The 23,191-nt window shown below is 46.6% G+C and overlaps 1 protein-coding gene across 2 annotated transcripts in view; it reads left to right on the top strand.

Moving 5' to 3' along the window:
* Positions 1-23,191, top strand: part of TTC7B (tetratricopeptide repeat domain 7B) — a 1,510,908-nt gene that overhangs the window by 364,062 nt on the left and 1,123,655 nt on the right. For both annotated transcript variants that reach the window (XM_085626529.1, XM_085626530.1), the window contains exon 5: positions 22,323-22,444. In XM_085626529.1, coding sequence (XP_085482655.1) covers positions 22,323-22,444 — 122 coding nt within the window. The remainder of the gene's footprint in view (positions 1-22,322; positions 22,445-23,191) is intronic.

Raw genomic sequence — 23,191 nt, 5'->3', positions numbered from 1 at the left:
CTCCACAGTATTGCCCAGTTCTCGATAAAAATCCCTCAATATTGCACAGTTCAATTCAGATTCCCTCTAAGAACAGAGAACTTAAAGAGTGCAGAAAAGCAGTGGCAAACATGCTTAATGAATCAAGTTTCAGGTGCCTTGGAAGGCAGGGCTACAAATTAATATAGTGTAATTTAAAATTCTAAAGGTTTCACAAGGTACTATGCAGTTGGCAGGGTTGACTACCCCAACAATGTTAAAATATTCATTATAAGGAGTAGGTGAATGACCACCAGCTGTGTCCACGAATTTCTTTATTAAAACATTTAAATATGGCACTCTTACTTTTTACATTTTTTCATAGTTCTCTTTAAACCATTAGAGCAGAGCTGACACTGATTTGCATATGTCTGGGTCCAAATTGAGGTGGCATGGTGTACAAAATAACAATGGACTGGGATGCTGCCCGTGTATTTAGCTGTGACTGAGACTACTTCACGCATTTCATCCATAATGTTTTTATATAGTTTAAAATATTTAATCCCATATAATGATGTGAATGAAATTCTTGCGGAAGACAGAAAAATAAGAAAAAACACAATGAGGAGAAAAAACAGAAACACATGCTCAAGAATAATAAAATGCATTCACACATCAAGCTCTCAAAATGAGGAGAGTATGACAAATGATGATGGAAGAGGAAACAGCAAAACTGATGTTCCTAAAATACAGGACCACAGCACAGCCGGGGTCTTCAGTGGCAGATGGAAGCCATAGTTCCAAAATTTCAAATCCAGCTGCAGGAAGTCCATGGCAGACATAACCACAGAAATCTGGAAACATCAAACTCTCAGAACGTGGACAATTATGTATCTGTTGTTCAAAGGCAGCAATCACGGGGGACACAGGATTACAAAAATCTTAGATACTTTCATAAATGGTCCTGGACCTTAAATTCCACAACATCCCACAACAATAGCGCCATTTAAAACCGTGCTGAAGTGCAGTAACATCAAAAAGAGACTCTGATAGATAGAAGAAGATCTATCCACTCTATCAGTATGACTCACCAACACCCTTTTTCACGGGAAAATGGTGGCACCAGCCTTCTGTGATAGCAAATGCAGTCATGGCTCAATCCAAACAGCCACAGCTCTGCCTGCTGTATGTCCATAGCATGTCAGTGAAAACACTGATAGGAGGCAGTCAGGAACAGCCGAAGAAGCCTGCACAACTCCATTGTCTTCTTTTACGTCAGGTCTATGGAGTAATATCTATGCCAGCAGGAGTGGAACACCTTTGAATACTGGCTGATGAACATTTGAAATACAAGTGCATGTATGATATTCCTAATCCACAGAAAATCTATTCAAACTCCATATTCCATTTGTATTTAATACCTTTTGTCTCAAATTCTCTAATTACCTGCATTTTACCTGAAGAAAATCACTTAAACCTTTCCCGATATTCCAATGAACCACCTATTTATTGCTGCTATATGTACCTTACACACCACTCGAAGTAGGACATCTTCGGATCTGACTCCATGCTTAAAATCTGTTGACCTAAACATGTCACAGCTAGAGGCGGACATGTTTTTTAAGTCAATCAAGGTGCACATCAACCATTGAGTGGGTTGAAAAAAGGAGACCCACTATAGCCACGGATGTCATTTGGAGGTAGTCGGGGTCGCAGCTTTGACCTCTGGCTTGCTCTCTGCTACTCCTGGAACTTCCTTTGCGACCCCTGGCCTCAGAGGAGGCAAAAGTTTTGCCCCCTCTCCAAACTGAGGTGGTGTGGTCCAGCATTCCGTCCATCAATTGTTTCTTTTACTTTTGTCGCTCTAAGTGGGAAGGGTATGCCCAGACATGGGTCCCGTGCTCACTGTACCACTGGATTCAAGCTAGCCTGGCTGATGAGGGGTCATGCTCTAAAACCGGTCCCAGGATGCTTGTTTCTGGTCCAGGTAGGACCTGGCTTGGCAGTTCAGGCTGGACTGTTCCCATAAGGGACAGGGTCAATATGACTGGGTCCAAACTGAGGTGGTGTAGTGAGCAAAAGAATTATGGATTAAACCCAGATCCTTGTGACTGAGGGTGAATTTTTGCATTGTCCAGCATTCTGTCCATCAATTGTTTCTTTTGCATTTGTCGCCCTAAGTGGGAAGGGTATGCCCAGACGTGGGTCCTGTGCTCACTGCACCACTGGATTCAAGCTAGCCTGGCTGATGAGGGGTGATGCCCCAAAACCGGTCCCAGGATGCTGTTTCCATTCCAGGGAGGACTTGGCTAGGCAGTTCAGGCTGGACTGTTCCCATAAGGAACAGGTCAAGACTGATTTGCATATGGCTGGGTCAAAACTGGGGTGGTGTGGTGAGCAAAAGAATGATAGATTAAACCGAGATCCTTGTGACTTGAGGTGAATGTTTGCATTGTCCAGCATTCCGTCCATCAATTGCCTCTTTTGCATTTGTTACCCGAAGTGGGAAGGGGATGCCCAGACGTTGGTCCCGTGCTCACTGCACCACTGGTTTAAGCTAGCCTGACTGATGCCCAGAAAGTGGTCCCAGGATGCTTGTTTTCGATCCAGGGAGGACCTGGCTTGGCAGTACGGGCTGGACTGTTCCCATAAGGAACAGGGTCAAGACTGATTTGCATATGGCGGGGTCCAAACTGGGGTGGTGTGGTGAGCAAAAGAATGATTGATTAAACCCAGATCTTTGTAACTGGGGTTGAATGTTTTAATGTCCAGCATTCCGTCCATCAATTTTCTTTTCTATTCAGGACATGGGCATGAATCTGCGCCCACTTTCCGCCCATCTTTTTAATAGGCTCCTGTCACTGTCTTTGTGAATGGTGGCTTTTCAATTGCAGCCTCGGAGTACTATTTCGTAAATAGCATTCTCCTGCCTCCTGCTGTAGGCAGGTTAAGCTCTCCTGCAATGCTTTATTTTTCATGTATCCAGCGCGACACTCCTCGGCTGGAATGATGGTGCCCGCGCCTTTCTTTTGTTGCTTGCGATCGCATGCCTTTTTTTCTGTTTATTTACTTTGGTTACTATGGCGGCACACGCACTTTAGCTTTAAACATCTTAAGCTAAAGCACGGGTGCTGCGATTGCTTCAAAAGTAAAGAAAAAGAAAAAAAATGCTGCCATTGGAAAAAAAGTAAATAAATATATATAAAAAGTGTGCGGCTGCAGAACAATGTCATACATTCATCCCAGTACAGAGATCTGGGCCTAAATACATCATTTTTTTGCTCACCATGCCATTCCAGTTTGAACCCAGCCATATACAAATCAGTCTTGACCCTGTGCCTCATGGGAACAGTCCAGTCTGAACTGCCAAGCCAGGTCCTCCCTGGACTGGAACCAAGCATCCTAGGACCGGTTTCGGGGTTTCACCCCTCTTCAGCCAGGATAGCTTGATTCCAGTGGCATGGAGAGCACGGGACTCACGTCTGAGCATACCCGTCCCACTCGGGGTGACAAATGCAAAAACCACAGTTGATGGACAGAATGCAGAACAATATCTTACATTCACCCCAGTACATCAAAAGTTTATCTTTTGTGTTTTGCTGGTTACCCTATGTGGGAAGGGTATGCCCAGACGTGGGTCCCGTGCTCACTACACCACTGGAGTCAAGCTATCCTGGCTGAAGAGGGGTGAAACCCCGAAACCGGTCCTAGGATGCTTGATTCCGGTCCAGGGAAGACATGGCTTGGCAGTTCGGGCTGGACTGTTCCCATGAGGCACAGGGTCAAGACTGACTTGCATATGGCCATGTCTGAACTGGGGTAGCGTGGTGAGCAAAATAACGATGGATTAAACCCAGATCTGTGACTGGGGGTGAATGTTTTGCCATTGTGCAACATTCCGTCCATCATCTTTTGTGTTTTGCTGTTCACCCTATGTGGGAAGGGCATGCCCAGACGTGGGTCCCATGCTCCCTACGCCACTGGAGTCAAGCTATCCTGGCTGAAGAGGGGTGAAACCCCGAAACCGGTCCTAGGATGCTTGATTCCGGTCCAGGGAAGACATGGCTTGGCAGTTCGGGCTGGACTGTTCCCATGAGGCACAGGGTCAAGACTGATTTGCATATGGCCATGTCTGAACTGGGGTGGCGTGGTGAGCAAAATAACGATGGATTAAACCCAGATCTGTGACTGGGGGTGAATGTTTTGCCATTGTGCAACATTCCGTCCATCACCTTTTGTGTTTTGCATTTTAACACCTTTCCTGCAGTACGGCTGACGTGGCTGATCCTCGTTTTTAACATTTGTTTGTGTCTGAAGGCAATCTTTTAGGGTTCTAGTGCCAGGTACGCCCAATCTCTGTCTACTTTATGCTATATTTGAGTTCTAAAGAGCACAGGGAGGCCAAGTGCAGGATCTGATATCACATAAGCCTGTAAATTTAGCAATATATATATTTTTTTGTTCATTCTTGAAATTACTGCTTTTCCTATGGAGCCATGTCACCTAATTTTAATATGACTCGCTTGAACACTGGTAATCAGTGCAGGGAGTTTAGGCCTTCTGTGATACCATGCTACTGTCAAATTTATTTAGGGTGAGAACTAACCTGGCTGATAATGATCTGCACATATTGTAGACAGGCAGTTGGGCACTGAGGAAATGTAGCCGTTAAAGCATTTGCATAGTCAAGTTTGGAATTTATGAAGCATCCCACAATGCTTCTGTAAAGATTGTTACCAATGAAAGGCAACATTTGTGTCTGTTACCGCAAGCCAAAGAATGCAAAAAGAATAACTTGCTTAATTCTCAAACTTGAGCTCTGTATCCCAAATGACGCGAGGTGTGTGAACCTTATTCACAAAGCAAGTGAGTAGAGCGAGAAACTCAAGTGGCCAAAGGATGATACGTGTAACCTAAATTTGTGATTGGATCCCATAAGAAGCAACTCAGTCTTTGCTCCATTAAACCCCCATCCTCTTCAGTTCATCCTGTTATCTATCTCTTTTAATCCTTGTATAAGACTAGGAAATCAACTCATGGGCTGTTTACTCACAGGTGTGCCTGCTTGTCATCTGTTTATTAGTATAATTGCTGCTGACCCTTGACTCTCAGAACTGAGACTTAATGAAAACATGAAATAAAAGTTATAAGGGAGATCCATAATGTGGAACTTTTCTTTTTTGTTTATATTGCATTCCTTTAATTTCTTTAAAGCTCTACACCTAATTTCATCATGTTCTTCTTTACATTTGCTCTCAAAACCAAAGTATCATGCTGGAAATATATGACAATCTAACAATTCATAAATCATGATTGCATTGTCTATTCAAATACAATTGATGCTGATTCTTTTTCGTGAATGTAAAACTATGTCACATGTTTGAAGGTAACAAATGCAGCTGTACAACAACCATTGTGGCCTGGAGTTCTTTAACATTTGTCAGTGATTGTTGCTCTATCGATTCATATATTTTTGATTGTGTCAGGACTCTCCTGAGAAAAAGCCTCGGAGGTCACTCTCCGGACTCTATTGGGTTGCAGGTGGGGGAGAGAATCGGGGCTACATCACAAATCAGAATTTAACATTGTGTCTATGGCTACTTGGGAGCTGGCAGTTGATCAACCATGCATGCGAGTATAGACGCCTTAACCATTCCAAGATAGTAGCTGCTCACTTTGTATTGAATAGGGGTCATAGGTTTCCAAAATGGCGAGCAGGTTAGTCTTATGGGTCAGGGTAGGCAGGACAGTACAAGAAGCTGTGCTTCTGGTAGGGCTTCCCCCAGAAGCTGTGCATGTTGGTGGACTTACTTGCTTTATTTCGCTCCTGGGTATGTTTTAATTTCACCTTTGTTGTTTTCTTGCATTCCTGTGGGTAATCCCTTAAGGCAGGAGTTTTTATCTGCTGTTGCTACTTACCTCTTGCTGTTTGCCTCTTAACTACATACATACTGTAATCCTTGCATTCTCCTAGATAGCCTCCAGGTGGTGAGTTGCAGTACAAATATTGAATGTCTAATAGTGCAAACATGTCTAGTTTGCTAATGCCTGTAGGCATATTGAAATATGATTATATAATACCGTTCAATCAGGGGTGGTGTGCGGGGCTCAGAGTATCACATTTTCCAGTGTTACTCCCACAAGGAATTCTAGGCCTCAGGGAGGCTTGGGCCTATCTACTTGGATTCCCGTACTTTCCAGGGTCATAACAGATTGACATGCTTGTGAGGTGCCACATTAAGCCACTCTGTCACAGTACCTAACCTCTCCAGGGACTCATTGGCCATGAAACACTCAATTACGTTCTTGCTCCTATTGGATATTGTTCCACAGGAGTAGGATCCATTGCCATGCTCCACCCACAATTCCATTGTAAAATACCTGCTCCCTTCGCTTTAACTTCTTTCCTTCTTCCCCATTCTGCTCTGGGCCTTCTTTTCCGCTTGATCAGCTCTTGCTGTTGGCGAGCTGTTGTCTTTGGACTCAGCTCTTGTTTTTGGTCAGTTCTTGCTGTTAGTTAGCTCTTGCCATTGGCCACAGTTCTGACAGTTGATGAGAGCTTTTGCTGTTGGCCATCTCTTGTATTTGGTCACTTTTTGCAGGTGGTTACCTCTTGCAGTTGGTCACCTCTTGGCCTTGCTAATCTTTGATGTTGGTTTGCTTGTTGAGTTAATGACGTCTTGTGTTCAGGTATTATCCATTGAGTCTCGCTTGCTCTTGGGCTGCTATGTGTTCTTGAACCGGTAGTTAAGTGTTTTTTAGGTCTCGGCTAGCGAAGGCTGCGCTTGCGCAGTCTCGCTCGCGAGATTTAATGATTTCAGAAGTGGGGCTTGAACCCGCCTCTCTTCTTCCTCTTTCTTCCCTCTTCTCCATTGGCTGGCCTCTTAAATGCTGGTCAGCCATTGGAGAAGAGCTTTGTCTCTCCAAACAAGCCCCGTCTTTTTCGGATACGGGGGCGTGTTTTTTCGTTTCTTTCGTGTTTTTGAAGCCCCTCCCCTTTCTGCCACTTTTACACGTGGTGGGCGTGTTTTTTTTTTTTTTTTTTTACATTGCGGTCGGAAGGGAGCGGGACGTGGGGTCGCCTCTTCCTTGCTGCAAGGCTCGGCTCGGCATTTCCTATGTGCGGTGCGGCTGCCGTTACTAAGCTCCCCGTGCGTCTGCTATGGGCTGCTAGGCGCCCGCTCCTCAGTGTGGGAGCCACCATCCGAATCCTCAGACGGGAAGGGGCAATGTGCAGCGGCTGCGCGGTCTCCTCTGCAGACCACACAGTGTGTCTGCAGAGCGCGTTGTAACACCGTGGTTCAGGGCTCGGGGTTTGTCCCGCTCTCTGCAGTACGAGGTGCGGCACAGATCCGATGATGGCGTTGCTGGACCTGGGCTACCCGGGAAAGATGCTGGAGCTCCTGAGTCAGAAGATGAACAACACGATGGAGTTCTACACTTGGAGCCTGACCATTGCAGGTATGAGCCCTATTGTTGGCCTGTGCGTGAGGGGAGCAGGGGTCATGTCATTAACCCCCCTCCCCCTGCTGACAGCAGCTGCTCATCAAAAGGGCCTCACCGGCTGCCATAAGCACTGGAGTCGCGCGTCTCACCACAACCCCCCACAGCCCCCTCCCACCCAGAATCCACCCCCTCACTAGATTGGCATGCAAGCGATATCCACAATAGTGATAGGTACGTATATGTATAGATGCATACATTACATTATGGACAGAGAAGTACACACAACATGCGAGCACGTATCTCTTACACTATGATTGTGTGATAGTGACACCTGCGCAGGAGTGACACGTGCATGTCAGTCACTGATAGACCAGGCCATTAATGGTAAACACGTGCAAAGCTATGAATGTGACTGACACACATATGAGGACGGCACATGTTAGCAGACACGAGTGAGACACACGTAGACTTCAAACACGCATGCACAGTTATGAGCCCCACACATGACTAACGAGTTTAATACATAGTAAGGTACGCTCATTGACGTAAGCGTCGCAGGCAGATACGTGATGTAGTTATAGACATGACAAATGAGCATGTCAGAGATACACGAATGACAAACATTCCTGCAAATGACTTGCAAGTATGTACTGCAGGCATGCTCAAGCCGGTGTTGGGTTGGGTTTATGCTTATTAGGTCTCGGCTGCGAAGGCTGCGCTTATTTGCTCCCCTGTGAAATGGATCCAAAAAATAAAACAATTTTTGCTGGAAATGTCATATTTTAATTCTAAGGTGCAGCATCTGGAATAAAAGGTTAAAAATATGAAAAATTAATAAATAAAGTAAGACAGTGGTAGCAAACTGGCAAGATTGATTTTAATTAACACCCAAACACATTAGCGCCACTTTTACAGAGTTTGCCAGTGAAGCGCTATTTTTGTTTTCTTGTCTTAGCGTTAAGGTAACAATGTTGTTCCTGCTTGCATTTCACATGGTTCACGGGCGGCAGAGAAGTAACAGGACTCTGTCTTTTCCTTCTTACTTAGAGAAGGAAAATACAGTGTCCGCTTCTGCTCGGACGCTTCAGCTGCCCCCCCCCCCCCACTCTTTCGTTCCTCCCTCTCTTTCTGTCTAGTAGTTCTTCTCTTACTGAAAATTTTGACTTCAAGATGGGGTTCTCACTCTCTTTCCTCTACTTTCTTTTATTTGCTCACCTGTGAAATGGATCCAAAAAAGAAAATCATTTTTGTCTTTGGGGTTTAATGTTCTTCCTAGAGAGAGATCGGAGTTTTGTCTAGTGGAAGTTTTGACTCCTGGAAAGGTAGCACATAGGGTTAATGTGCCTGCAGCAAAGAACATGTACCATGCAGATCACAAAGTGCACATAATGTAAATAGGTCAGTGGGCTTCTGCGTGTGTGTGTAGGCGGCTCTGTGGGTGGCTCTATTTGTGTGTGAGTTGCTCTATGTGAGTGGCTCTGTGGGTGGCTCTGTGTGGGTGGCTTTGTGTGTGTGGCTCTGTGTGTGGCTGCAAATGCAATAGGTCTCGCATTTGAGAGTGATTAAGCTATTGACATTGTAAATAACAATGCTGTTTCTTTAAATGTTTTAAAAACAAAAACATAAAAATAATGTCATGAGCAATGCCAATAGCTCTAACTTTAACAATGCCGAGACCGTTGCATTGTAAATGCTTGTTTGTAATTCTGTTGACTCCAGCAATTACATTATAACGAATGGCAGTTCTCCAAAAATGTGGAGCCTGGCTAAGCTCTTAATACGCAGTTGTAAATTTCACTTAGTCCATATGGTGTTTGTACAACACATCCGCAGCTATTCAGAAGCCTGTTTTTTTGTCGGTCTCCATTGCAGCGAGAACATTGGTGCTCAGAAGTTCCTCGTACAAATATTACCACGTACAAATGCTTTTATTGTTTAGCTGACCTAGATTTCCTCTTTTCATTTTGCAAAACGTGTATGCTTTTGTAGATGCTTAGGTTTTTTTATTTGGACAGCAAGAAACTGAAGAGGCTGTGAATTAGTCTACCTTCCAGCTACTGTAGTGAACGTTTCAGTGATATCCACATACTCCCTGCTCTTTAATCAAGTTCACATTACCATGTAGAACTATTTTTCTTGCTGTTATAGCGCATGCAACAGTCAGTAAAATGTGCAATCAAATAGCTGTACAATTCGGCCTTGCGCGGGAAGCACCATCGTAAAATAACTCAGTCAGCAGGCCTTGATTGCTTGGGTGTACAGGTTTAGGATTCTGGGTGTACTTATGTTGGATTTCTAATGTGCCTGCAAGGCATATTGGTGCCTGGTGTCCAAGAGAAGGAACAGCGACGTAAGGGGGATGGAGGAGTTGTAGACTTTGTGTGAAAGTCCTCGCCGAGGGCAACTGCTTGATTATTATTTCCTTTAGTTAGGACATGAACAACTTCAAATGTTTTAAAGTTAAGTATGTCCGTTTATAATGTGCAAAAATATAATCTACTGGAATTTTAAACCTGAAGAGAAGTCAGTGTCACTTGGAGCAGTATGTCATTGTGGTACTCTTCTCTTGCGAGTTCCCAACGCCCTGTGCATGTTTGCATCAAGCCGTGTCCAGGTTGTGGTCTGGGACTATTCCTTGAGCCAGTTAGACCTCACTGCTCTAGACAATTTCATTCCAGGACAGAGTTGCTCATTCAGATTAATTGGGCTTTTAGAAGCCAGGTGGGATTCTCCCACCAACACACCAGCGGGATGATTTAAGCGTGAATTCAACTCATCCTACTGCTCATGTAAATGTAACAACACAAGAGCACTAACAGGGATCCAGGGTCTTCACGCCTTTAGCTTGGCAAATCTGATAGCCAGTTAAACTATAATGAGGGTCAGATTGTGATTCTGTGGAGTCCTTTATTTCCCTTAGATCATTGATAACCCCTGGACTCTATCTTAGATCTCCTCAATCGTCCTTTGATCCTCAGGTTTGTAGTACCCCAGGCTCACAGCTGCAGCTGGCTACATTGAATGTCATTTTCGACCTCATACCCAAGAAAACAAATCGGAACATATCCTGCTTGAACTAGTCTGCTGCCTGTGTTTATAGCTGCCAAGGTTTCAGATTGCTTCGTGTGTCATTTTCATAATGTCAGTGTAATCATGACTAACATTTCAAGGACTGTGACGGTTTCTCGCGAGCAAAAATCAAGCAATGAAGAAGGAGGACACTGATCAATATCAGAAATTACGCTCTTTTAAACAATAAAAAGCTATGGACAGACTTTCAAACTGCTGTAAAACCACTGAATTGCAAAGCCACTAACCTACTGCCCCTTTGTAAGCTGATGGTTACAGGAAGAGGGTCCGAGGTTAGCTATTTCATAATTCATGCGAGCCAAAGGCTTGTCTTTTAAAACTCCATGGAGATAGAAATTGCCACACAGATGATAATCATTGTAATTAAGAAATAATATTTAGAACCATTAACTGCAATGTCCAAGGTTTTTTGTTTTTTTAAAGTATCCATTTCTCCCTTTTCTGTTTTATTCTGCTTTTCAAAAAAGGTTTTTATTTTTTGCATTTATAAAAACAGAAGCGTTCAGCCAACTGCAAACCAGCCTTGGTCACACTCCAGTAGGATAAGTCCAGCCTGAAGTGCCAAGCCAGGTCCTCTCTGAACTACAGCACAAACATCCCTAGACTAAAGTCAGCCTGACTGGGCCTCTTTAGTCAGGTGCAGCTTGGTTCTACTGCCACAGTGCGCCAGGGACCCTCCTCTGATACATCAAATACACAAATGGTGATGGGAGCAAAGCTTGCAATTTCTGGGGGTGCTGGAGTTCTCTTTTGGAGGGGGGTCTCGTCTGGCATTTATGGATAGATTATTATCATGAGGAAATGAAATGAAATGAAGATGGGTCTTTGTACAGACAGGCCCAGAGAGTGAAAAACGATGAACTGGAATGCTACCCCGAGCGATTGCCTGGTTTAGCCTATTTACAAGCATTATTTCCATCACCTTTTGTGTGAATCGTGTAAAGTACTTAACTGGTGTGGTGGTGCGCAGCCAGATCCGCGTTTGACTCTGTAACTGACAGACCGATGATGGACACTGCAGGCGCTTGGACTGAGCTGGCTCTGTTTTTACAAAAATGCTTGTACAGGCTGTTGAAAATTTTTTGTCTTAAGAAATCATTTTGATGATATATTTTGGGCGCAAGTAAGAATGCAGGTCTCACAAGCAATCCGCAACTTAGGCCGCATCTGGAGAGCAGAGCACGTGCACCCTCCCGTACGGATGGCAACACTGGTTGTAACATGAAAGTGATCACCGGAACTCCCAGCGCTTTTAGGTGACCTCAGGATGCCATAATGCACTATAGAAACAGCCTGTGCAAAATAAAATGTAATAGTTGAGGCAAAGCGCAGTCGCTGAGATCATGTTCAAATGAGACATTTATCCAAAATAACACACCGATGAAGCTGCGCCATCCCGTTTTCTATAATATTTAACTGACTTTAAGTACAATGAGGTAGCCATAAGTCACCATAAGCACTATCGGAATAAGCTATATAACAAAACATTACAGTTTTCTACTCTTTAGTACCTATGACAGTGCATTGTTAGATATGAAATTGTAATCCTCCCTCACCTCACCCTTTGAGAAGCTTGAAATCATAGAAAGAAACTAGTCAGTTTGCAAACCTTTTGAGATACAGGATCAGCAAATGGAAGGGGTTCGGGTTTAAATCTGCTTATAGAGCTGGAGCTTTGCTTAAGAAGAGGAAAACGGTGAAGAATTGAGGTGGGCTACGCATCCTGTTGACAGCAAGACATCTGTAACATCTCTCCACAGCAAAGTCTACCTACTGGCATTCGAGTGATGGAGGAGATGCTGGGACTTCCGTTACGTCCCGTTTGATGCTTTTAGTTGTACCCGCGGGGGCAGTATAGACGATGATTGGCAGTATTACGCTGGCTATTATTGGCTGCTCATCTGACAAGCTCCTGATTGGGTATCAGACTCTGATTGGCTAAATGTAAGAACATTCTAAACATCATTCTTTTGACTGAGCTGTGGTCTGGAGCAAATAATTTGTCTGCTGGTTTACTAGGAAAGTCTGGAGCGACCCTTGACCTTGTTAGGTAGGTCGCTCCCCCTGCAGACAGCACCGCCTGTGCGTCCTGTCCCTGCCCCAGCTGCCGCTGCTGAGGTAAGTTAAGGCCCTCCTGCGGCCAGTGGTAGGCCTTGGGTCTGTTCGATTGTTCATTGCACTGCCCGTATCGTTTTCTCTTTTGTCGTCTGTGACTGCCGTTGTCTGTCTTCCCCCTGTGCCTGTATTCTCTCCTGTACCCTTCTTCCTTCTGTTCCCATCGTCACCCCGTGATCTGGGCCCTCTTTTTCCTTCTGTGCCCCCGTGAACTGTGCCCTCTTTTTCCTTCTGTGCCCCCATGATCTGTGCCCCGTCTTTCCTTCTGTGCCCCTGTGATCTGTGCCCCGTCTTTCCTTCTGTGCCCCGTTTTTCCTTCTGTGCCCCCGTGATCTGTGCCCCGTTTTTACTTCTGTGACCCCGTGATCTGTGCCCCGGTTTTCCTTCTGTGCCCGTGATCTGTGCCCCGGTTTTCCTTCTGTGCCCCCGTGATCTGTGCTACGTTTTTCCTTCTGTGACCCCGTGATCTGTCTGTTTTTCCTTCTGTGACCCCCGTGATCTGTGCCCTAGCCCTCCGTGCCGTCCACCGCTCCTGCCGCTGCGTCCCCTGCGGCTCCCTGACTGTCCATTCACTGCCCCTACCTCCCGCCTCCCAGCCGCTCCTCCCTCCCACCTCCCCATATATGGCAGACGCACGCAGCGGGTGCACCGCTGGAGCGCCAAAGGGTGCCTAAGGCAAGCCCGTCTGCGCCCGACCGCGCCCAGCGCCAGGACCCCTGGCCCCCGCGAACGCCATGACGCCCGCCTCTGCTACTACTCCAGCACCCTCCATGCACTCAACGCCGGCCGATCACGCACCTGCTGCCTTGCCACCCCGAAGCGCACCCAAGGACTGTTCTCCTGCCGGAACTGCAGCTTCACAACATCCGACCAGCCAACCCACCTACCAAAGAACCCAACCACCTCAGATGCATCCTTCTCAACACCCGCTTTGCATGCAAACACGCAGTGGAACTCTGGGACCTACTGGACTCCAAGACCCCAGACATCGCCTTCCTGACGGAGACCTGGCTGAACCCCTCCTCGGCACCCGACATCGGCATAGCCATCCCGGAAGGCTATAAAATCACCCGCAGGGACCGCACCAATGGAGTAGGAGGAGGAATCGCCATCATCCACAGGAACTCTCCCAAAGTCTCAACCAACACCGACGACACCCTCAGCACCGCCGAACACCTGCACTTCAAGATCCACACCAATCCCAACACCACCCTCAGAGAGAACCCTCATCTACAGACCCCCCTGACCACGAGCACAGTTCAGCGACTCCATCACCGACCTCGTCAGCACACACGCCCTCGCCTCCATGGACTACATCCTCCTTGGGGACCTGAACTTCCACCTCGAGAACAACAACGACACCAACTCTTCCACGCTGCTCGCCAACCTCGCCAACCTCGGACTCAGACAACTCGTCACTACACCCACCCACTTCACCGGCCACACGCTTGACCCCATCTTCTCTGCAAGCTCCCACGTCTCCTTCAACCACACCACCAAGCTCCACTGGACCGATCACTGCTGCATCCACTTCACCTTCCAGAAACCCACCACGCACCACCGCACCCAACAGATGCCGTGCCGCTGCTGGAGCTAAGTCACCGAAGACCAGCTCTCCACCTCCGTCGCCCGGAGCCCACCCACAGATCCGACCGACCCCGACACCGCCGCTCGCAACCTCAAACAGTGGATCAATGACTGTGCCAACAACCTCGCCCCCCTCAAGAAGCCCTCCAACACCCACACTAGCAAGAAAGCCAACTGGTTCACCGAAGACCTCCAGGCCTCCAAGCGAACCTGCCGAAAACTCGAAAAAAACTGGATCCGTGAACGAACACCGGAAAGCTACACCGCCCACAAGAACGCCACCTGCAGACACCCCCACCTCATCAGGTCCGCCAAAAGGACCTCCTTCAAAGACCACCTAGACAACAACGCACACAACAGCAAAGAGCTCTTCAACATCGTGAAGAAACTCTCCAATCCCAGCTCCAACACCAACGACATTCCACCTTCACAAGGCCTGTGCGACTCGCTGGTCACCTTCTTCTATCGCAAGATCGCAGACATCCATGACAGCTTCAACGCCGTCACCACCCCGGCAACCACTGAGACCCAAGCTCCCACGACCACCACCCGCACCAACCTCCTGATCTCCTGGACCAACATCAACGACGACGGCACCATTAAGATCATGAACACCATCCACTCCGGATCCCCGGAAGACCCCTGCCCACACCACATCTTCAACAAAGCCAGCAGCACCATCGCACCCCATCTCTGGAAAACCATTAACATCTCCTTCGAGACAGCGACCTTCCCGGAGAGCTGGAAGCACGCAGAGATCAACACCTTACTCAAGAAACCCAAGGCGGACCTCAAGATCTTCCGACCCATCTCCCTGCTCCCGTTCCCGGCGAAGATCATCGAAAAGGCCGTCAACAAACATCTGACCAGCTTCCTCGAGGAGAACAGCATCCTGGACCCGTCCCAGTCCGGGTTCCGCAGCAACCACAGCACCGAAACTGCCCTCATCGCCTCCACCGATGGCATCAGGACCCTGCTAGACAACGGAGAAACCGCGGCCCTCATCATCCTGGACCTGTCAGCCGCCTTCGACACAGTCTGCCACCGCACACTACGAACACGCCTCTACGACGCCGGAATCCAAGAGAAAGCCCTGGACTGGACCTCCTCAACGCCGTCTCCTCCTCCTGCTTCAACACCCTCTGCATGCTTTGCAGGATCTTCAAGTGGATCCCCACCGAAACAAGGAGGGTCACCCAGGCCCTCGTCAGCAGTAGACTGGACTACGGAAACGCACTCTACGCAGGAGCCCCGGCCAAACTCCTGAAACGGCTTCAATGCATCCAGAACGCCTCCACACGCCTGATCCTCGACATCCCTCGCCGCAGCCACTTCACACCCCACCTGGGAGACCTACACTGGCACTCTGTCAGCAAGAGGATAACCTTCAAACTCCTCACACAAGGCACTCCACAACACCGGACCAACGTACCCCAACAGCCTCTACACCTCCACCCGCCAGCTGCGCAGACTGCGCCCTCGCCACCGTCCCCTGCATCCGAAGAGTGACCGCCGACAGCAGATCATTCTCCCACCTCGCCGCCAAGACATGGAACACCCTCCCCATCCGCCTGCGGCAGACCGAAGCCCTTCTGACCTTCAGAAGACTTCTCAAGACCTGGCTCTTCGAACAGTAGCAGCTTCCCCCTTCCCCCCCTGCGCCTTGAGACCCTCGTGGGTATGTAGTGCACTTTACAAATGCCATGATTGATTGATTGATTGATTGAATGGATATTTAGTAATCCAAGTGCACTCTCTGAGACTGACACTTAAAATGCGAGACTAGCCGTGGCAATTCGGTTTACGACCAGGCCGCCAGCCTCCTCAGAGCCCTCCTGGCCACAACGATCGACACCCTGGCAAACGCACTGCCTGGGCATTCAGGCTCACCAGAAGCTGTACAGTGTGTGCTCTTGGCTTTAGCGACCGCCGCGGTCTGTGGGGTTGGGTTCCGCGGTCGCGGGGATCATTCATTGAATTTAAATTACCGTGCAGTGTTGTGAGCAGTGCAATTGCCTCAGACAAATTCTGTCAGCATAGCAGCTACGTCTTGACAGCCGAGGCTAGTGATATGCCTATTATGCGAGACTTTGCATTTCAGTGCGGTGGGGCGGACCACCACACTGAAATGCGTTAGTCTCACGCTTGATGCGGGGTACTTGGCAGGGCTGTGTGTCTTATGTGATTTTTGTATATAAGGTATGTTCTTGTGTTGAATTTTACGTGAGATATTGGAAAGCTACAGTCTGTTGGTTACAAATAAAACAGAATGGGGTTAAGGTGTAACACAGATGAGTAGAAAATTTCCCTAATTCACGGGAAAACAACATAAGATAAAGCAAGGCTGATGATATTTTATGGAGTAAAACATTTTTCATCAACGATGTAGTCAAAAATATTTCACTGACTGTGTCCAAAATCAAACATAGTTCCCGAACAGGAATCCAGCGCGTCACAAACCAAGTACTGATCACATACGCTTCACAAACCATTAGCCAATTTACAAACTACTGTGACAGGAGAACAGCTTTTTAATATAAGATCAGTAGAATATATTTTTTCAAAATCTTTCTTGTTTAATTTACTAATGTATTGTGATAACATTTTTATTGTATAAATGATTGTGATCCCTAATGTAATGTGATGATGTGTTTATTATATAAATTACTGTAATCCCTTTTTGCTTTGAAACAGTGATCACAAAAACTCACTGTAAATGGCGGAAACCCTCTAACTTCGGTCAACCCCGCTTTTTCAAGACTTGTTATGGAAGCATGTGTTAGTTATTTACATGATAGTGATAGCTATAATGCATTGACTCCATATTCAAATATTGGTTGCAAGCATTAGTGGGCAAAAACATTGAAAATGCTTGCAGTCACTCTACTGCAACAATCTTGAAAAAAGAATTGGAAACAGCTGCAGTTCCAAAAGAAACATTTACTGAAAAAAACATAGGACTGTGAAGGAACAGTTCGACTATGTAGCTAGTCAGGCGCTGTGTATGAACTTTAAACAAATCCATATTCGCTCCACCAAGATATATTGGTTGCTTGGTTGTACCACAAGGGTGAAAAGAGCTGCAGTACTGTTGCTGGGCGGTGCTGGCCTGGCAGGTACTGCCTCTGTATTCTTTTACCAGACATCTTCAGGTCGCCACCTCCAGGATGGGAATCGCAGAGTTTTATATAGCGCGAACTTGACCCGAATCCAATCGGGTATCAGAGCGCTTTACATAGCACCAGTTACGTTACATGAGGACACACATTCATTTTTTTTTTGTTAGGCACAGGGAGATTAAGTGATTTGCCCAGAATCACAGGATGTTTAGCGTCATTACCAAGACTCGAACCCAGTTCCCCAGGTCCGAGGTCGAGCTGGGGGCCGAGGTCGAGCGCCCTAGCCTTAGGCCAACTCCTCTCCCCTTTCTTTTCTTTTCAATAGGGCCTTATTGACCCTCTATGTGGTCTTTCATGCACACAGCGGTTGCGACACATGTTGCTCTGAAACACCCAGTATATTCAAACCCAGGAACCCCTGTATGGTAAAAAGGCCTGTGACCTGTCTTAGTTAGGCAACCGCTTTTCAGTCTCCCCACCGCCTGGTATGAGGTAGCAGAAACACTCCTCGAATGGGTGGGGAGGGTTACCCTTTGTGTGTACTCCCTACCTACAGGAATCTTGGGCTATACTGTTGAATTTATTTGATTTGTTTTTGTATAGCACTAGTGCAATTATTTAATAGCTGCAGAACCCTCATGGTAGAAAAAGCAGGAGGGAAAAAGCATCAGAAAGATTACGTTAAGTCCAATATATAAGCTGGTAAGAAAAGGTCTTCAAGCATTTAAAGAATGTTCGGTAATTTGTCTCCTGATGAAAGCAGGCGGACCGAACTCCAAAAGGTGGAGCATGATCTCTCTGTGGGAGCATCAGTATCAGAATCTGGGAAGCTGGCTTTAGGTGTTTGTTCAGGTGACAAGCGAGAGAGTACCACTTTTGATAGGTACTGAAATGCAGCACTGTGTATCTTCCTGTGAGCTAAGCAGAATGTTTTTAAGTTGGCCCTCTTGTTGACTAGTAGGCAGTGCTGAGTGTTTCCAAAAATATGGAGCACCTCCAGTGCTCTACTGATTCAGGAAACTTTATGGTTCTGGCTCTTTTGTGGACAATTTGATGGGGGAATCGCTCAATTTTAGAGCAACTCGGAGTTTGAACAACTCAAAATACAAGCTGCTTATGCACATTGCACTTTCTTTAGCTCACTCATTTTTTCCATCTGGCACTCTACGATCAACATTCTCAGCTCCCCGGTCTGCCGCGGGTTTCCTGTTTGCACAGAGAGAGCTGGGCCTCGCCTTGCTCTTCTGGTGTGCCCTGACGGCTGCCATCTTGGGAGGCTTGCGGCGCAGCGGAAGTTGCATTGCAGCGCCTTTAGGGACTTAAAGGCAGTCTGCCACCGATGTGCAGCGGACACGCACCGCGGGCATGCCAAAGGCAAGCCCGTCTGCGCCCATGCCTCCCCGAACACGGCCGGGGTCCAGGGTCTCTGCCCGTTCCAACTCAGACAAAATTGTTCTTTTGCTTGATCAACTCAGAGCCCTAAGACATGCCTGCTTAGAGGCAATGCTGGTCATCGATCAACCTCTCTGTCGGTCATGATAGGTGCAGTCACTGCCATTTCTCCTCCAGGTTGCCCAGTTTCCTGGCTGCACATCAGCGCTCAGCATAACCTCAGCTAGAGGTCTTCTATGCACCTGCCCAGATATAGAACAGCTACCACAGCAACTTATTTGGCTTTTTCAACATTAATTGCCGCTCTTTGGTGAACAATAACTTACATATCCTTGACCTTCTAGTAGATACGGCCTGAATTCTCTGTTTTTAACTGAGACCTGGGTACACGAGGCTTCCTCATCAGACATCATCATTGCGCTTCTCCCCAACTTTCACATCCTCAGGAGAGACCGTAAAGAAAAGAAGGTTAGGTGGCATAGCGATTCTCTGCAAAGACGTCTTTCATTGTAAAATCTAGGTGCAATCGCTCCCTGCATGCAAAGCCCTGCTCTTCTCCCCCCCCCACCCCCCCCCCCCAACTTACCCCCAGCTATACTATCTTTGGTACCTTAATCTACCATCCTCCTGGATATGCAGGGCCTTGGTGCTCCACTATTTTGGAGGAAATCTCACCCTATATACTAAAAAGCACCAACTTTACTCGAAGACTTCAACTTGCACTTAGAGGACGACACTTGTGTCATTAGCCAGACCCTCATTGAGGACTTTGGTGCCTTGCATCTCAGTCTAATCAGTCTCCGACTCACAAAGCAGGTCACCTGCTGGACCCTATTTTTCCAACATCCCCGGCCTTACTACGGATTCAGCTCTTCCTCTACTATGGTCTGATCACCTGACAGTGCCCTTTCTCATACCCGCTCCCCCTTCACCGTCCTCGACAACAGTCAGGCCAAAGGTCATTATTAGAAACTGGGCCAATTTGGACATCCCCAAGCTCAATGCCTGCCTGCTAAGGACGTTACCCCGACTAACTCACAATGCCGAACTAGATCAACTTGTGATTGATAACTGGCTCCGAACTCCCTTAAACACAACACTACCAGTCAAACTAAAATCTTTGTCCCGACACCATCCACCTGTCCCCTGGTCTAATGAGTCCCAACAAACAGAAAGGAAGCTCTGCAAGTGATTAGAGAGAGCCTTGAAGAAGCTATATGACTCTGACTCGAAAACCAAATACAAAATTGCCCTGAGCCATTACCATCTGCACTGTAGGAAGGCACGTGCCCTGTTTTGCTCTGAAAACAATCTCTCAGGTCAAAATTGCTCTAAAACCTTTTTCAAAGTGGTCCAAGACCAATCTGATCCGAATCTTATCTCTCTTCCCCTCTCACTGTCCCAAGTTCAATGCCAGGAGCTTGTTGACTTTTTTTTAAATAAAAAGGTAACTGATATTCAGGCTGGTCTTACTGACGCTAGAGCCAACAAGTCTGACTTAAAGCTCGAGACATCCAGTCCTCCTCGATTCCACCCTTTTCTAGGGGTATCATCACCCCAGGGATATGCAAGTCACCAGCAGGGTTGCAGTCCTTCCTCCGCTGGACCAATCCCGGCAGATAGACCTTCTGGCTTCTATTAAATTAGGGTCAAACTAAGTACTTTAAGTCCGCAAGCATCAAAGCCGGTGCTAGAACTCCTGAATATCTCCCATAGTGATGAGCTGTTGCACCAGGCCTGGAAGCATGCTGTGGTCCTCCCCTTGCTTAAAAATCCTCATCTGGACTCCGCCATTCTGTCCAATTTCTGACCTATCTTACTACTCCCTATCGTCTCTAAAATACTCGAGAAACAGATTCTCAGCTCACCTCATTTATGGAAAACCAGGATGCTCTCCACCCCTCTCAGTCCGGTTTCCGAGCAGGGCACAGTACTGAAACTACCCTCCTGAGAGTTTCTATATACATAAGGCTACTTGTGGATTCTGGTGGCACAGCAGCACTGATCCTATTGGATCTTAGCACGGCATTCAACATTGTATCCAATGCTATTCTCTTGGATAGACTGATCCTATTGAGCATCCAGGGCTAAGCTCTGGCATGGCTTTCCTTCTTCCTGACAACCGCACGTTCCAGGTCTTTTCAACCAATACAGTGTCAAGATCTCTCCCCCTGTCCTCGGGGTTCCCCAGGGTTATACCCTTTGCTCTTTAACCCGCTGGTGGACCTGGAGGAAAGCTGTGGGTTAGCTCTGTTTTCGTACACTGATGACACCCATATTATTTTCTCCTTGTCGTCAGGACAAGCGACCAACTCGGAAGATCTCAACTCTTGCCTCAGCCTGGTCGCCACCTGGATGAACACCAACTCCTTGAAGCTAAATGGTAACAAGACTGAGGTTGAAACTGGGCAAGAACCACCAACTCTGGGGCCCTCAACACTGGCCGGCCATGCTGGGAACTCCACCAACAAAGTAAAGAACCTCGGCTTCTTACTGAATTCCACCCTGTCTATGAAGCTGCAAGCCTCTATAGTGCCTTCTACGCCCTTTGCAGCCCTTGAAACGGCTACAGAAGATACTGTGGTTTCTCCCATTTTCTACGCAAAGAACAGTCCTTCAGGCCTTGATATGCCATAGGCTTGACTATGGCAACGTTCTATAACTAGGGGCTGATAAGGCGTCCCTAAGACACCTGTAGGTGGTTCAGAATTCCGCCGCCAGGCTCTTGTTCCGCCTTCCAACTTCACTGGCTCCCAGTGACCAAGCATATCGATTACAAAGCACTGTGCTATATGCATAAGATCCGTCCCCGCTCAGGACCTCAGTACCTGTAAAAACTGGCTTGCCCATACTATCCGGCTCGCACTCTGCGCTCCAGCAGTGGTTTTCTGTTTGCTGTCCCGAGGGTCAGGTATGTTCGCATGGGCGATGGATCTTTCTCGTTTCTTGGTCCCAAGCTATGAAACCCTCTTCCGGCATCATTAAGATGCTTTACTTCCCTCGCCTTTTCTTGCAAGGAAGTAAAGACTAAGTTGTTTTAGCTCCTATTAGGTTGATCTACCGGTTCTCCAAGCGCTGTGAAACCTTGTTAGGGTAGCCATGCGCTATGCGAAAACTCCATAACATTAATATTTTGGAGGTAAAATTCCTATGCAGGCCTGAAAGATATTGACAGTTTCCGGATTACAGTTTTCATTGTCATGAGAGGATTCTTCTTTCTACTGCATAATACTGAAAATCAATCAAATTTGTGCTTGGATGGTCAATAACATACTCTAAACCATGTGCATTAACCAAGAAATCTTTGGAAATAGCATGTGAGGCTACTAAGTTTTTACAGGTTTCAACTTTGGGTCGTCAGCCTCCAATCCAAACTTTAATCTATCCTTAAATAAATTGAAGTTTAAGTCCATATAGCTTAGCTTCTGGGTTAATGAATAAAGGGTTTGAGTTTCAAACTTCAGCAACCATTTTCTGTGATCTTAAAGAGAGTTTACTAACCAAAGGGAAAAAAGAATGCAACAGCGGTACTAAAAGATATAATGACATGACTAAATACAATTATTAACTCATTATTCATGACCACTTCTTCTGTCTTTTTGTCCCTGTCCACAGGTGCTCCTTAGCAATCTACAAAACAGAAGCCCAAAACCAGGACCGATAACCAATGATCAAGAGCTGGGCTTTTTCCTTGAAACTGGTCTTCAGAGAGCTCACGTTTTGTATTTTAAAAATGGGTAAGAATCAAATTTTTGTTAGTGTTTTACTATTGTTTGCGGAAAAAGGAACGTTTGTATTTTTTGCGTTCCAATAATTTTGTTTTGAAAATAATATTTATATTATCTTTATTGTTTTCTTCATACATTATACTGTAATATAGAAATACCATCTTAAACCTGAGAAAAAACCTTCACTCATAGCATCTTAGATGAATGACCATGCTACGTTAATCAATGAAAACCACATCTGCCCTTCAATGACGGCATTAGCACAGCATTGGGAGTACATGATGGAAAACATGTAGAGTATCTCGCACCCTGACAATGGCCTTAGTTGGTATACTGTTCTCCCAGTGGTTCAGATGGGTCTCGGTGTATTACATCCCTGCTTATCATGCAATAGTTTCTATCCACCTGGGGTCCCCTTGCTACTGGTGATCATCTTCTAAGGGTCAGGTTAGAGTGTTAATGATTTTCACCCAAACGTCCTTTTCCTCATATGCTCCCTCGTCTGTTCTGACCTCTTTTATATGTCGTTCCTTGGCCCAGGACCGGGTCCATTCCAGTGTGTCTCTTTCAAGTGCAGATGTTGTTGAAGCTCTGGGGGAAAGCCAATGTATACATTGCTATTCACCGTTTTCCTAACAATATACATACAAAAGTAAATTTGTGCTGCAGTTCGTTTTTCCTGGGATTTGGGAAAATGCCTAGCAGGTAATATTTTATTGTGCTCTCTACTATGATTGTAGTTACCCTTCTCTGAGT

This window comes from Triturus cristatus, chromosome 9 (genome assembly GCF_964204655.1).
Source record: "Triturus cristatus chromosome 9, aTriCri1.1, whole genome shotgun sequence".
Taxonomy (NCBI): domain Eukaryota; kingdom Metazoa; phylum Chordata; class Amphibia; order Caudata; family Salamandridae; genus Triturus; species Triturus cristatus.
The sequence above is the reverse complement of the archived record's forward strand: the minus strand, read 5'-3'. Positions and strand labels throughout refer to the sequence as shown.